The sequence below is a fragment of the Penicillium riverlandense genome, assembly GCF_028828495.1.
Source record: "Penicillium riverlandense strain IBT 135883 chromosome Unknown utg000001l_segment0_segment0, whole genome shotgun sequence".
Taxonomy (NCBI): Eukaryota; Fungi; Ascomycota; class Eurotiomycetes; order Eurotiales; family Aspergillaceae; genus Penicillium; species Penicillium riverlandense.
In genome coordinates, this window is record NW_026643194.1 from 3,467,852 (window position 1) to 3,483,629 (window position 15,778).

Sequence of the window (15,778 nt, forward strand, 5' to 3'; positions counted from 1 at the left end):
TTTGTGCTTTCCCGGTTATTTCTTTTTGTGCTCTCTGCCCGCGTAGGGAGAAATCTCTACCGATATATGGCTTTGGGGCTTGACATTACTAGGATAACCGTATTGATGAGCTGGATCTGGCTGGCGCAGTTTGATTTCGGGGTTGAGCTCGGTTACGTTGAATGTTCTTTGTATTTTTTACTATCCAGTCTATCTTTCCATGGGCATGGCTCGTCCCTTTCGATGCTTATTTTGAATACCTAGCACATAGCATTCCTGATTTGGTCTCTTTTCTGCTTGTGGGGTTGAGGAGAATAGTGCGTACGTCCTAGTCTATGTACTCCACTCGGTCTACGAATTAGATGTAGATCTTGACATGCATTTGAACTAGGTCTATAAATGCAGTTCTATATACATGAACTCTTTTCTCGACATATCGTCTTCTCGCAACCATCACAAACATAATAAAGCATCACTCTTAAAACATCTAAATCACAACCACACCCTCTCACACACCCTCTCACATCATAGATCTAGCTCTCAGCTCAACAGTCCCTCAAGCGCCAGGCGCAGATCTCTCTTGCTGTTCATTAGAGACGCTGCCCTCAGGCTCCCGAATAACCAAATGCACAGGCCGTTCCGGTTCACCCTCCTGACCGACACCAAACCGAATCTCGCTCGACGGCGAATGAGAAGGAATCACCGAGCGACCGATCCGGAAAAGAGGCGGCCGCGGAGGCTCTTCCCGCTCGCTATCGCGCTTACGAGTCCGACGGCTCGGTTCTGCGCCGTCGGGCCGCGTAGTCGCCGTGCTGTGCGTGCGTCGGAAGTTGTCGATGGGCACCGCCTCCGGCTGCTCATCCATGCTGGTGCTGATCGCACTGGATATTGTCCTTGGGAGATGATATCCGGCTTTTCCAAGCGGGACCGAGAGGCCGTGGACCACAATGCTGCAAATGACCAGAAACCAGACTACTATCTTCACAGTCTCGGAGACCTTCTCTGCGTCTTCTCGGATGTGTCCGTCAACCGTGATCTCCATCAGGAACTCTCGACTGATAGACAGATAGAAGATGGCTCCAACGCCGATAGGACCAAAGAACCCCACAAACGCGGCTTGTCGTGCATGCTCGATCTGGTGGATGTATTTGTGCATGGCGAAAATGACGGGGAGTCGGCGCACAAGGAGAATCAGAACACCTAGGAAGATGAGCCGGTAGATGGGAATGACGTCGTTTTTCAAGAAGAGAGTCCACGGGCATACTGCGCCGAACCACATGAAAACCGCCAGGTTGAGCAGCATGTCGATGGTCGGCTGCAGCGAGTCGTCCATTGTCTCCAGACGAAACCAGTCACTGCTTTACTGTCAGTTTCAGGTTGGCGCCATGTGCCACGAGCAGACAACTTACTCCTGGGTAAACACATTCCCGGCGACGAAGCATGCCAGAAGGTCATCTGTTCCAATCAGACCGCAGGTTCCCACGATAAATAACTAGAATAAAAATTAGCAACGGCCTCATCTACCCCGACTGGTGTGCGAAACTCACCGCGAGAGCGAGAGCGAAGACCAGGAAGCTTTCCCGATCAACATATCTCTTCTCCTCCGCCCAGTGGAGAAGCTTCCTCGAAAGCCATCCCACAACAACGCCATAGGCGACACTGAGCAGAATGGTATAGACCCACGTCTCATAAAACCACAACCCAATCGCCGTCCCAGCACCGCCGCTATATCCTTCACCTCCCATTCCGATATACTTCATCAAGTAAATCCCAAAGAACAGGAACGGATATCCAAGTCCATCATTAGCCCCGGACTCGGCGATGATAATCCTCTGCAGCGGACGCGGGACGTGCTTATCGGCGAACTTGCCCTTGACAATCGAATTGGACAGCACGGGATCTGTGGGCGTCACGCACGCACCCACTATCAGGGCATGCAGAAATTGGATATCCGGAACCATGGCGTAAACGATCAGGCTGCTGGAAATCCACATGGCGGCCATGCCCGGCCCCAGGAGTAAGGACAGGCTCTTCCATTCTATCTGGAGATAACGCTTGGGAAGTTGCACCCCCGCAAGGACTAGCTGCACGCCCAGGACTAGGCGGGTGAAATGCAGAGTGATGGCGTCGAGATTCGCCGCTGAGTGAAGAGCGTAGTCTTCTGGTCGGATGAAATTTGCTGCGTGTGGGGAGAAGGCTACGCCTGCAAGCAGGGAGATCACTTTATCCCAGTTAGGAAGATCGGCATAACAAGAACCAAAAAAAAAAGACACACTTACAGGCTTCGGAAAGGTAGAAGCGTTCCTTGCATAAGTAGGAGACCAGCCCAAAGAGGGAGATGAAGCCTCCAAGTGTCGCGCAGACAATGTTGAAGTTGATGAGAGCGAGAGTCGGCATTGTCCGGGCTCTTTGGGGCTCTGCTGGATAGTGAAAAACAAGGTCTCAGTGAATGTTATCGAATCATCGTATGGCGGATCTGGATGGCGTGGAGCAGGGCGATCATGGGTGAAGTTGGAGATGTGCCCGGCTGGTGAAAGCGTTTGATCGCAAGATCCAGGCTGGGCTAGTTGCGGACTAAATCACTAATACTGAGCACAGGGTGTGTGGTGAGAAAGAAAAAAGTTTGAGGTGGGGAGAAATCCTTTAGACCGGCTCGTCCCGACCGTGGCCAAGATCTAAGGTACAGACCGTAGTACCTGGGCAGTACAGTCACTGAATGGTCATTATTTGCCACCTACATATCAGACTAAAAATCCTCCTCCAATACCTCGTCCGGAATACCACGGCTAGCTTCTCGCGCCTCTACTTTGGCCGACACACCCTCTTGGGCTCCTTGGACCGCCAGCTGATCGGCTGCCTCGTTGCCTGGATGTTTGTTATGGCCTTTGACCCATTCAAACAGCGTCTTGACCTTCAGTTCGGTGCGCTCCTCGATCTTGACCAGGATCGACTCGACCAGGTCCTTGTTTTCCACCGGCTTACGGTCCTTGGTCATCCAATTGTTGCGGCGCCAGTTGATAAACCACACCGTCACGCAGTCAATCGCATACCGGCTGTCCGTGATGATGGTGACATCGCGATGGCGGGGTGCAATATCAATCGCCCGCAGAATCGCCGTCAACTCCGCACGCTGGTTCGTCTGGCGACTGCCCTTCAATGGCTCCGAAACGTTCCTGCTAGGATGAAGGATGTAAGTCAGAAGGAAAAGAAGGAGCATCTCAGGAGACGCAAGACAAACCTTGAGTCCCCGGGCCCAAAATATACGCCCACCCCTGCCGACGCCAGTGGTGTTCCATTTCGCAACGAACTCCCGTCTGTGTATATCCGTAACATTCCTGGGATGCCTGCGGGCTGTGTCTTTGTAATGGCTTTCTGTGGCGCCGTCTTGTAAACCACCTTGCCCGTCGCCGGATCCAATAACACATTAGGATCAAACCCGTCCTCCGCACCCTGTGGCAAAGGGCCGTCGCCGGCTGGATATTCGACACCGTCCGCATCTTTTGGATTCCCATTTATCATGCCTGCACCTCCAGGGAGTTTCGAAGGCTCGCCAAATCCAACAGGTGCACGCCGCTGCTCTTGTCCTTCCTTCACGAACTCCTCCGCCTCTTCCCGGGTGGGAAACTTTCGATACCGTGGCCGTGTAAACCCGCGAATCTGTTCTTGTGCTTTTGCCCAATCCGTGTACACCCCTGGTACGCGACCTCGTTGTATCCCGTAGAACCTGGGTGGTCCGCCATTCGAGCTAGCCCCGGGAGCGGAAGGAAGGCTGTTACCCTTGATAAATGCGGTGGCTTCTTCGTGTGTAGGGAATGCTTTGACTGCAGGAGTTTCTTGGTGTGAGTGTTCGGACCAGCTTAGTTTTGCGAATGAGGGCACTCACAAATTGCGCCCTTGTACCCCGTGATCTGAGCCAGGCACTCTTGCCATCCAAAGTAAATGCCTGGACTGAACCCCGCCTTGACGGCATAGTATTTGCTAGGGGCGCTGCGTTTGCGCTTGGTGCCTGTGGTGGGCGTGGGAGGCTGTTTTGGGAGGGGTGAGGCTTTTGGCGCGGTGGCAGGACTGGGTGAGGGAGTGGGTTCGTTCATGGTGGAATGGACGCCGCGAGTAACGGTCGAGAAAGGTATGTGGGTGCCGAGGGGAGAGTGGGAGGTTGGTATGGGGAGCCGATGCGATGTCTGCGCGTCGTCGCGGCGCAGGAATTGGGGTCGCGATCGACAGCTCAGAAGGGAACACCAAGGTCCCGACTGCGGGGCCGAGTACCAAATACGGCGAATCGTGCTGAGCGAAGAGAGATGAAAGGAGATTGAAAGGGCGATCGATGGTCGTAGGGGGAAGAAGAGAAACAGGAAGGAGGAAGAAAGAAAGAAAGAGGGGAAGGAAGGGAGGATGTGAGGGGCACAATGAAGGAGTGGTCAAGATGCGAAAACACATATGATTTTGACAGGAGAGAAGATAGAAATGTACAAGTAGAAATATATCTCGAGGAATATCTCTATCTTGCTTGATCTATTCTAAGTACTGAGAGCGTATAATGACCCTTACCTTCAACTGCTTAGAGAGTACAGCAAGTATCTACATAGAGTGACACTGATTTTCATACCCATTACAACTCAAGCACGAATCCGGTGCGAATATCCTTTGTCTAAGCCTAATAGCCCACGCCTACTGGCAGCATAACTTCTTTGCGCTGAACCCAGCAGGGAGTCTGAAGATCACGAATGGATCGATCTAGAGTTCCATTGTCTCTAATATGGCGGATGCATACACCATACCGAGAAAGTGCACTTGATACTTCGGCTGGCACTATTCAATCTCCAGGTCTCGGCTGGACAATACGTCAAACTTTTTGTTTACCTGCGAGAACGAAAGACCTGTACGGGGGATGTTTTCGAATTTGACCTGAGCACATACATCTAGAACACGGTATAATGAGGCGCCCTGGAACAAGAATCGTAACATTGATTTAGAAACAAACTAGGCATTAACGTTTGTCTCAGTCTGACTTGTAACACCTGCTCTCTGTACCTGGGTGTCTAAACACTGAGTGCAATGACCATTTGAAAAGTCCGCGATCTCAGCTTCAATGACCATCTCATACTCCTGAGGGTCAGGCCAGAAGTTGACAATTTTCAAGCCAGCGTCGGTCAAAAGCCTCTCCCATGCACCTTGGGTCCGTTCAGAAGCTGATAGAAGCGACATCATGTTCACGTCCATCGTGGTTTGGCTGATGCTCGCTCCTGTTGGCGGAAGAACAATATCATAGACGAAGAGCTTGGAGTACCCCTTTACCATTGCGTCTCTGGTATTTTCTAGCAGTTGCTTAGCTTTGTCGTCTGGCCAATCGTGAAGAACCGCGTGCATAAAGTAAGCACGGCTCCCTGCGGTGTTGGCTATTAGTAGGCAGACCCGACTCTTCTTAACCGAACTGTCACTTACCTTTCACTGGCTGCGGCAAGAAAAAGTCATGGGCCATAGCTGTGATCTTTTTATTGACCTGAGCATTGGCAATCACTTCTGGAAGGTCTTGCAAGACTAGCGATCCGGCAGGAATATCCGGATGCTTGACATGCACATGGGAAATATCGATCCCGGTGTTTCCACCGACATCAACCACGAATGCAGAACCATTGTCCAGCTTGGCACCATCTAGCAGTCTGGTTGTATCGTAGACCTTGGTCCACGGAGTCTTCCATGCTGTCCATGCCTCCATATGACCGGTGAAAGCCTCAAAGTAAGCGGGGCTTTTCTGCAACCGCCCAAAGAAGTTGAAACCGTCCGGATCACTGTCCGAATGGTTGTTCTCGTTGATATCTGTAGGTTCCTTGTAGGAGGTCTTGGCTAGGTAGGCCGGCAAGTTAAGGCCAGCAGCGATGTATTGATTTGTTCTGGTCAAAACGTCAGTGTGGCACATGGGCCTGGTAGCTCGGGGTACACTTACGCAGCTTGAAGAGAGGCGCGAACCTTGGTACTCTCATCGCCGATAGCGTACGAAAACGGAGTCGGCTTGAATTTGTCTTCCGCTGTCTCCTCGACCACGTTAAAGGCTGCCAATAAGCGGAAGAGCCGACCTGTACGCGCTCCGTAAGCCTTCACTGAACATGCTAGTATGAGGATAAAGGCTTACGCAGCAGGTTTGTTTCGATGTTAGGGGATGCCAGCTTGACCAGCTCGTCGAGATGCTTCTCGCCACCTCCAAGACTAGTCCAGGATTTCCACAGGCCTAGGTCAATGCATGTCTGCAGTGCGGCAAAAACGACAGGATGTTCAAAGCAGAAGCCCCAAGCGCGCTCGTAGGGAGTTTCCACCCTGGCTAGCAGTCGACGCGCTGCAGCGCGTACTTGCAGCCGTTCTACTTCGTTGCCGCCAAACGCCTCGGGCTGAACAGCATCAAGGGCGGCAATGATTTCTTTGGTTTGAGCAGGCATGTTGAGTATCCCTTGAATTTCTAGGTTCAGAAGTGAAATAGCACATTCAACCAGACGAATGGCATGAGCTACGATATATATGCTATCATTTGAACCTTCCTCTACGGGTTAAGTCACGGGTAGTTACCTTCAAAGGGGTCCCTTCAACTAATGGCAAATCGTTTACATTATCAGGATATCCAAGCGAAGCTAATGGTACTTTTGAAAGCCGATCCCTCGCCAATACAAAACGCATACCCACCATAAACTTAAACCCTGCCAAGCTGCGCCGGTGTGTCAGCGCCATTAGAGCAGTCAATTTATAGCGTAAATCGGAGCTGTCAAGTGCTAGTTCCAGGGTATGTCGTTCCTGGAACCTTTGCCCCAAGAGCCTAAATGAGAAGAGCTCGTGTCTTAGCCGCGCTCCACGAGTTGTGCGATACGAGCGTTAATAAGTGAGCACACGGGACGGTAGCCTAACTAGAGTTCATTCTCTAAGGTTGAGTTCACTTTCGACGTTGGTGGTGGAGAGCTTCTCTACATGGAGCCTTGTCAATGGAATTATTGCAGCAACCGCTATTCTCGGATTCCGGAAGTTTACCCCCAAGCGAAAAGTGAATTGATCCTTATCCGGGAAACTGGGACATACTTTGGCTACTCCGACGCAAGTCTAGACACGGAGGAACACGGGAGCAAGTGGATATGCGTATAAATTCTGACAGGCTACTTTGAGTTGGGCGCGAATATCATGAACTTTAGGTTTTACTGATTTAAAGATCTCCCAATTTCATTTGCCACCCATCACAACAAGACGGCCGACGATGTGTGCTCTTTTGGACTCAATGAGGAAGGTGACCTGTTAGTTGATGTATCAAGTATTGCGAGCGACTTTGGCTGCACACATACCCCTGGCCGTTAGAGCTAGGACCCACAGGCTGAAATGTGTACTGTCAGTGGTTGAACTGTCTCCTATGAGTGCACTAACCCCCTGTAGACTTCTGGTATGATCATCGCACGTTTCCTGCCAGACGAGCTTCCGGTGGTGGGGCTGTGGCTTGAAATGCCTTTGTTGATCCATGTCAGCTCTACAGAGGACAATGCGAAAACCCCCAATTAACGTACTTTTGCTTCAGACAAGTGGAGGTAGTAGTGTCATTTCATCGGGTTGCTCTGGTTTCAGATAGTTCAAACAGGCTTGTTGATCCCTGCCACCTCTACCGGGGCAATGCTAATCCCCAACTAACATACTTTGCTTCGGACCGGGGGGTTGTGGTGTTAATTTCCCAGAGTTTTCTCGAGTCTAGGGTAGTTCAAACGGCCTAGACGACCGTGGCAGAGAGGTGATTCTACTATTGTATACTCCTGAATCTGTTAGAAGCTCGTTATAGCCATTAGCCGACTCTCTGGGGAGCTTTATGTAGTCTATGAAGACTACAATCAACGTTCCTTTAAAAAGATATGCGCTAGCCGACAGACACGAGTCACTCGTGTCACTGGCACATCCTTACCATAACCGGCAGTGACAGCTTTCGGGGAAGTAAGCCGACGGGGCCTAGACTTCATGTCCCAGAATTGACCAGGTGGGTGCTCGAGTCCTTTGCAGGCTGGCTCTAATTGACATGTCGGAACAGAACGGTAAAGTGTACCTTTGCTTCGGATCGGCAGCAGGTGTGTGATATCGTCCAATGTACAGGACATAAACCCTTCTATAATAATATATTCAAGGCGGCATCTTCTCGTTTGGCGAGCTCTCCTTTCCTCCATCACCAAACAATCTTTCTTTTCTATCTGTGAATTTATTGTGGCTACTTTCAACATGAGCGCATACGGCGGTTTAGGACCCATGACCAATGCCGTCCTTTGGGTGGAAGCCATCATTGTTGCTGTCTTCGTGGCGCTACGACTCTATACGCGAAAACAGATTCTCAACTCTGTTGGCGCTGATGATTATCTGGTTCTTATTGCACTGGTGAGCTTAACAACCGGAACTTCATATTGCTTTTGAAAGGGCTAATGTGCCGAAGGTTCTCCATATCACTTACACTGTCTTCGTCACAGTGTCTAGTGTTTATGGTCTAGGACGACTATACGCACAAGTCGGCAATCCAGCCACATACTCCACGGCCGTCATGTATGAAGTGTTTAGCCAGGTGGCTGGCCTTATGGTAATCGGTGTTGGCAAATGTGCCGTTGGCGTCTTCCTTCTTCGAATTGTGCGAAATAAGATCCAGATTTGGTTCATTTGGAGTTTCCTTGCGGCCACCGTTATCATCACATTGTTTGCCAGCATTACTGTCGTAATACAGTGCTTGCCAGTGCAGAAGACTTGGAATCCAACTGTCAAAGGAACATGCTGGCTTGACTTTTCGAAGGTTGGCTTCACTGTTGGATGTGAGTGCCCCTATACTGCCGCGGATTTGATCTATACATGCTAAGCCTACCATCTTCTAGCATGGTTTGTCGCGGCCGACTTTGCCTTTGCGATTCTCCCATGGTTCGTTATCTGGGATCTCAACATGAAGCGCAAAGAGAAGATCACCGTTGCCTGTGGTCTTAGTCTTGGAGTCTTGTAAGCCAGGACACACCCACTCCCCACTCCTTTGGGCAGATATCTGACGGGAATACTCTAGCGCTGGAATATGTGGCATCGTCCGCACCGTCGCTCTCGGAGGCTTGAATGCATCTGAGTATATCTGTATGTTTCCTCAACCCTCACCAACACTGGTGGAGCTAACCCAACTCGAAGATGATACAGTGCCAATGCTCATCTGGTCGGCTACGGAAAGCTGTGTCACGATCATGTGCTCGTCAATTCCCGTTCTGCGTCCCCTATACCTTCGCGTCAGGTACGGCAAGGATAGCCAGACCGGCTCCTCTGGCAACAATTCCTACAAATTGCCCCTTTATGGCAGCGGTCGGAAATACGGCAGACTTTCAAAATCCGGCAATGAAATTTCAGCCATCGAACCGAAAATCTCTTACCAGAAACCCCCTATGCAGCATAAAACAAAAAATACCAGCGATGAGACTATTCTTCGGGGGGCTGCAGGCATCGAGAGGACGGATGAGGTTATGGTCAGCTGGGAGCGGCCTGGCAAGAAGGGCTAGAGAGTGTCAAGTTCGTTGTCTGATGTTCGTTTGTCAAATTGGTCTTTTAGCATATATAGCTTGGCTTCATAGGGCCATTTTTCATTTCTTTCGTATTGCCGCCGATGGTGTTGCTGGCAGACACCTTTTGGGTGATGATTGCTTTGCTTTTTGCTGTATTCTCCTTGTCCATCTTCGATAACCATGCCTTTAGTGTTCGGATTCTCATTCTCGTAACCCAGAATATAGTCTGAAGGGCCGGCACCATATTCCGAGTCTGCTACGGGATTTACGTTAACAAGAGTTTATTGTCTAAGTTTTATGGTTTATGCTAACTTCTTAGGTATTCCGTCTGTCGCATATATTTTTAAACACAATTCAAGGTTTTAGATGTTGATAAAACCCTAGAGGCTAGTACGTTTTGGGCAAGGTCCCCATGGTCGTAGCTTATAATACACGCCTGTTGCCAATGAGGTCAACATGAGACCCACACACTTTTCCGTAGGTTCCCACGTTCATATCACGTCGTGTCAAACAATTATCCAGCTTCGATGTCTTCTCCAAGATCCTGGTTCAACCAGGGACCTATGCGCCAAACTATACAGATCGGCAAGATCATCAACCTATCCCACCCTCAGCCAATCCAGTGGAAGATCATTGAAATCCTCAATGAACACGACTACCAGACTGAGAAAGGCGACCCTCTTCCCTCTTGCGCGTCACTCAAACTATCCTGTATCGAGGTCAACGGTCATGGAAGGCACGCTATGATCCGCGTCTATGTGCAAGTCCCGTATCGGAATGCGGAAATGGAGGATTTGGCAACGCGCGCCACGCAAGCTAATATCTGAGAATACTAGACCACCACGCTCTTGATGGCTCGAAAATCGTGTGTGGCGAAAGAGCCAAATCTGTTGAACGATGGCAGTGAACCCTCCGAGAGATGAAAAGCGAGGTGGTTTCTGAAGTTCGGACGCCGGGTGATATTCGAAGAGCAGCTCCAGAGATTCTTGAAAATCTGCTGGACCCTCCCTCAATCTAGTTTATTCTTCCACTCCTGCTCACTGTCTGCCTTCCATTCGCGATCTGAACATGGCAGTTCAATACCGAAGGATATATCCCATTATTTATCTATCCTCCAAGTCATTGTTTTCGATGTGATTAAGCACTCGGCGGGCTCCCTCCGCGATGTCGTCCATCGACTGAGGCGGGTCGCCTGGCGCCGTGAGTTTTGGTGTTCCTCTCTTATTAGGGGCAATCTCTGTGCGGTTCGCACCAGTCGCAACTATCGCTGCGATCTCCCCTATGAAACTATGGAAAGGGTATCAGACGGTAGCGCTTGAAGCTACGACTAGGATGAACTAATTCATGAGTCTGTAGGACCTCCGGTTGGCTAGATTTATCAAGAAAGAGTTGTTCATTTATTTGAACCATTTCAAAGTGAGCTATCTGGTTTTGCCTCCGAGATTGCATCTTTTCGTGCGGCAATCTGTCTTTTCAGCTCTGCCTCTCTGTCTGCCAAAACCTGCATTTGTTGCAAGCGCTCTCTTTCTTCCGCGATACGCGCCATTTCCGCCTCAAGCTCCGCCAATTGCGCATCAGTGTTTTCCACACCTGACGATGTCCGCTCAGTACCCTCCCAAGTTTTCACATGTGGGTTCTGCGACGGCGCACCAGAGTCGGTCAAGGCACTCATTGAAGCACCTAAACCTCCACTTGGGATCATTGCAGAGGCAGGCATAGAAGCGGAGGATGTGACCGCCTTGCGAGATACATTGTTACCCGAGGATGAGTAGGTCTTAGAAAAGTGATGGCCTAGCGAGGTCATGTGCTTCTGCGTAGCGAAAGCTGCCACGGGAGGATATTCGACGGCAGAATTACCACTCATCTCGTAAACACCAGGATTCCGCGTACCGGCATCCAAGGATGGCGATTCGGATGGCGATTCAAATATAAATCTGCTGTCCGGTTCGTGAAGGGCGGTGCTATCCGCTTCGGCAGGGAGGATTTTTGACTTTGGCGAGGGTTTCTCTGGCCACGATTGTTGACTGATTTCAGGAATGTTGTTGCCTGCACCATTTCTCCTGTTCACCCTTCGCTTGCGGAAGTAACATAATAGAGATAACCCTAATATTATGACAACTAGCGGAATTGCCACTCCAATGCCAGCCTTTGCTCCAGTCGAGAGATCCGAGGAGGATGAAGACAATGCGGTATTTGTAGACGCGCTTCCCGTAGTAGTTGACGTGTATGATGATGTTATTGTTTCACTGCTAGTTAAAGAAATCGCTGTCGCCGAAGCCGGTGTATCCGTTGTGGCCGTTGCAGGCTGCAGCGAAGAGCTCGAACCATAGGGGGTGAAATAGTAAATTCCACTATCATAACTGGGGGTAGAATAGTAACCTCCATCACTATAACTGGCGGTGGAGTAGTAACTTCCATCACTATAACTGAATTGATGATCTTGTCGTCGATGCAGCCCCGCGAACTGTGCCATATATTCTGGCAGTTGAATATCTTCGCCGACCAGCTCGCAAAAGTCAAGAATACGCGATGGAGTCCCTTCAAATAAAAGGAAATTAGACATGTGAGATATGAAGGGAGAGAAGACAGGAAGCTACAAACAGCGTTGATCGGGGTTCACCGGGCATGAGTTCATGCAAGCTTCGACGTCCTCGTCCGCTGCGATATCTGGGATCGATCTGCATATGCAATTAAAGTCGGAGTAATAGCAACCGCAATTCAAAGCTGGTGGATACAAGCATTGGAACTGTTGTTTTCGAAATTTTCAAATTGCAACGTCAGTATTCATTCTCAAATGTCGGCCTTGGCTAGCCATGATATAAACAGATGGGACGTACAGAGCAACGCGGGATTTCGGAGAACCATCTCACTTTTAGTCGGTCATTTCCACCGTCCACGTTTCTGCTGTCCAGGTCTTGCGTTTCCATGCCCGTTACCTCCTCTTTATCCCTCAGGGAGGAGAAAACTCCTAAAGCTTGAAAGCCCCTTTTTATCGCAGCCCAACGCGGCATCTTGGCAGTTCCCCGATCTGGAACAACTTCGCCTGCTGAGAACCAGACCTCGAGGAGGGTTTGAGGTATGAAAACCTGTGTCCTGCTGAAAGGTGTGAGAAAAGCAAGGGACTGCACCTAGTGGTTTGCATTGATGGGCTCGTGACTTTGTTTATTTGCTAAAATTGCCCCCAACGAGGCGGTATCCTATAGCCTATTGGGTACCTCCTCAATGCAATCTACACCTCTCTCGGCAACGGTTGTCCATTCTTTTTGCCTGGGGCTCCAGTACGCACCCCTGTCCCTCATCATGGTTGGAATTACGGCTCCAGGGGCCGTTTTGTCCTCTCTTGTCGCCGATTTCTCCCATAATTCTGCCACGCAGATTTCCAACCATAAGTGCCTTCTCAGTATATCCAGAGCCTCATGCATGCTCTCCAAAACAAAAACAAACCCATCTTCCTCTGAATCACAACGAACACGAACCAATCTAGCCCCCTACTACTGCATTTTCTGATGCAGTAGTTGGTGACCAATGCGCAGGACTAGCGCTCGAAAAGGTCACGATCCCGGAGCGTATGATTATGTTCCGTGGTAAACGCCTCCAATTGGTGAACAAGACAGGGGTACCTTTTGATGTGACGGAGGTAAAAAGTACTCACCGGTGTGTAATACTGCCTCCTTCGACGTTCTTGGTGCCACTCATGATCCAGCCGTTGTGAATAGGTCCCACTTCTCTAATCTCTCCAGCCTCTCGCCTGGCTTTCTTCTCATACCTCATAAAGGCCTCATCCAAACCAGGCCAGGAAGCAAGGTTGATAACAAGAATGGAAAACGATGGGGAGAAAAATGGAGTGGGACCGAGTATCCTTCAAGCGAAGCAGTACGCTCTCCTTCCCTTCCACTAACATAAAGGGAGCGCACAATCTCAGAGAGTTGTGAGCCACATTGGCAATGCTTTAACGGCCAGTAACGGATTCCAACGGCCATGAGTCGACAAATAATTGCTTTGAATACAACGGATTTGATGAGTCCGAGCAAGAAGAATAGTGGAGGAAAGATAAGAGCGAAGATTTGGATTGTGAACAGGACATTGAAGAGCACGAGTATACCACCTCCGGTGACACGGCACGAACGTGAAGATTCGGCTCTTTTTGGCTAATGATAAGGGTATGAACTGAACCAGTCTGGGTGGATGAAAAACTTCGTCGCCGAATACACTTGCGACCGCGTCGCTGTCGCCACCGCTCCAGTTCGATATATTCATCGAGAGGGCATGTGCTCTAAATTCTGGGAAAGAACGGAAGTAGTGAGCTCGGAAATGTGCGGTGTGGCCTTCCGAATCTTTAGTCGATATGGAACAGTCAATTCACAGGTCCGCGTTTTACAGCTAGAATATGAGGACCTGTGAAATCGACGCCGACAATGACCATTTCTGAGGCCAGAAACGGTCGCCTTTCCACCCCGTAACTTTCAGCCGCGTGCCGCCGCTGGTACAGGACCAGAACCATAAGAAAGGCCCCGCAGCACAATTGTTTGGATCTCTGGCATTAGAGTTTTATCGGTCAAAACCCGACAGTCTAATCAGGATAGCAGTAAACACAGGAACAAACCCTATCCACAGAATATATAATGAATCTAAACTGCATCCACATGGACTTCAATACGTAAAAGCAGTCACAACTGACGATGTACCACACTTAGAAACCAAATAAAGCAAGGTTCAGTGATCAGAATTCCTTGAGACATGGTTATGTGCCATTCACATGATAGCGCTAAGGAAGGTCAAAGCTGCAAGAACCAAAGCGGAAATTGCAAGTGCATATGAGCCTGCCGTCAATCCAGCCTCCAAGCTTTGCAGAATGGCAGTAGATACTGCAACGACACAGGCACTAATAAACAAAGAAGCTATGATAAGACCCAAAATATAGCGGATGTGCCAATCGTCAATCAACTGAAATCCGTTGACTATTGTTCCATAAGGACTCCTTGCCTCACTTCCAGCGACCCATTTAAGATCGCTATAGCGCCGAGTCAGATACAGGTTAAAATGTAAAGGAGTATAATATTTCGCTTACTTGTATTGAGTCACAAACATACCTTTTTCAAGAAAGTCCACTTGTTCCTTCTTGATTTCGTTTTCCCAATAGTAATCTATCCTCTCTGGCAACCATTCGTATACTTCTTGCCGTAGTTTGAGGTCGTAGAGATTCTCAACAGCACAGTGCTCTTTGCCATATACATCATAGAATCTGTTACGGCAACTATGAAGATCAGCGTGGAATTCGCCCATAGTATCGAGACACTCCTCAGGATTTTCTTTAATTGTTAAGCTGTCAATTTGACACTGGAGTCCTGATTTTTTAGAATCATAGTCGAAATCCTTTGCAAAAACCGAAATCTCATTCGTTTCATTAGGAAATTTTGCGAACCGGAACTGAGGCATGCTATTAGCGCATCGGATTGACTTGGGTGAAAAAAATATCGCACCACAACTGCTTTAACCCCTACTACTGAATAGAAGGAATAGCGCTTCCACCAACTGCAGAATTCTTTGCGTAGTTCAGGGATCCCTAGCTCGCCCTTGTCGTCGATCGTTATGTCTTTTGCGATCCACTGCTTCCCTTTCTTGATGCAGATCCATATACATCTTTTATATCCTTTTTCCATTGTCTCTATGCAATAGTCATGAATGATACTTTTATTTCCATTCTTGTGTTTTTGTGAGCCCTCTAAGCCTGACGCAGATGGACCCTTAGGCGCATTCTTAGAATTTTCCGATACTTGAGAACGGGTCGGAGGCTCCATAAGTGAAGAGAGCAGATAACTTAGTGGCCAAGAATATCCATCAAAAGAGACTCAATTCTGAAAAAAAAAAAGTTTAGTGGTGCAAGGGCAAACTATCTGCGCTACGGTTTGAGGGATTTTATATTTAAGGCTTGAAGGCAGCTAGCCGCCCGCCCTGACTACAAGTTGGGCGCTAAGCTAAAACACGAAGAATCTCACCCTCGAATGGGGCATGGAAATTAATTAGAGAGGGGTACAAGTCGGATCCGGCTCGAAAGTTCGGCGCGTAAGTGGTAGATCAGTGTGGTTCATTACGCCTGGCCGTGTCTTTCATTTGAATGCGCCCTTCGATTGGATACACCTCCCTAAGTTTCAAATAGCCGCCCAGAATTTCCTATTCCTACGCGAGACGCTTTTAGATGTGAAACACTACTGGGCGCGAACATACCGGGGCGATCCTAAGCTCAAGTTTTGGATGCTCTCCTACTTTGTCCGCGAGCC

The 15,778-nt window shown here is 49.3% G+C and overlaps 6 protein-coding genes across 6 annotated transcripts; 2 read left to right on the forward strand and 4 right to left on the reverse strand.

The window, feature by feature from the left end:
• Positions 1–535: 535 nt before the first annotated feature.
• On the reverse strand, positions 536–2,376 carry N7474_001409 (putative Na/H antiporter; the record flags this gene model as incomplete). Its single annotated transcript, XM_057192824.1, has 4 exons — positions 536–1,334; positions 1,389–1,471; positions 1,527–2,200; positions 2,259–2,376. The coding sequence occupies 4 exons, from the start codon at positions 2,374–2,376 to the stop codon at positions 536–538; spliced, it is 1,674 nt and encodes a 557-aa protein (XP_057057777.1).
• Positions 2,377–2,725: 349 nt separating this feature from the next.
• Positions 2,726–4,070, reverse strand: N7474_001410 (RNA-DNA hybrid ribonuclease; the record flags this gene model as incomplete). The annotated part of the gene is made up of 3 exons (XM_057192825.1): positions 2,726–3,155; positions 3,218–3,800; positions 3,863–4,070. 3 exons carry the CDS (start codon positions 4,068–4,070, stop codon positions 2,726–2,728), a joined length of 1,221 nt encoding a protein of 406 aa, XP_057057778.1.
• Positions 4,071–4,959: 889 nt separating this feature from the next.
• N7474_001411 (uncharacterized protein) lies at positions 4,960–6,410 on the reverse strand (the record flags this gene model as incomplete). The annotated part of the gene is made up of 4 exons (XM_057192826.1): positions 4,960–5,375; positions 5,422–5,870; positions 5,924–6,053; positions 6,110–6,410. 4 exons carry the CDS (start codon positions 6,408–6,410, stop codon positions 4,960–4,962), a joined length of 1,296 nt encoding a protein of 431 aa, XP_057057779.1.
• Positions 6,411–8,205: 1,795 nt separating this feature from the next.
• N7474_001412 (uncharacterized protein) lies at positions 8,206–9,497 on the forward strand (the record flags this gene model as incomplete). Its single annotated transcript, XM_057192827.1, has 4 exons — positions 8,206–8,358; positions 8,414–8,780; positions 8,841–8,958; positions 9,020–9,497. 4 exons carry the CDS (start codon positions 8,206–8,208, stop codon positions 9,495–9,497), a joined length of 1,116 nt encoding a protein of 371 aa, XP_057057780.1.
• A 530-nt stretch (positions 9,498–10,027) lies between these two features.
• Positions 10,028–10,327, forward strand: N7474_001413 (uncharacterized protein; the record flags this gene model as incomplete). The annotated part of the gene is made up of 1 exon (XM_057192828.1): positions 10,028–10,327. One exon carries the CDS (start codon positions 10,028–10,030, stop codon positions 10,325–10,327), a length of 300 nt encoding a protein of 99 aa, XP_057057781.1.
• Positions 10,328–10,973: 646 nt separating this feature from the next.
• N7474_001414 (uncharacterized protein) lies at positions 10,974–12,063 on the reverse strand (the record flags this gene model as incomplete). The annotated part of the gene is made up of 2 exons (XM_057192829.1): positions 10,974–10,987; positions 11,040–12,063. The coding sequence occupies 2 exons, from the start codon at positions 12,061–12,063 to the stop codon at positions 10,974–10,976; spliced, it is 1,038 nt and encodes a 345-aa protein (XP_057057782.1).
• Between the last annotated feature and the right edge of the window lie 3,715 nt (positions 12,064–15,778).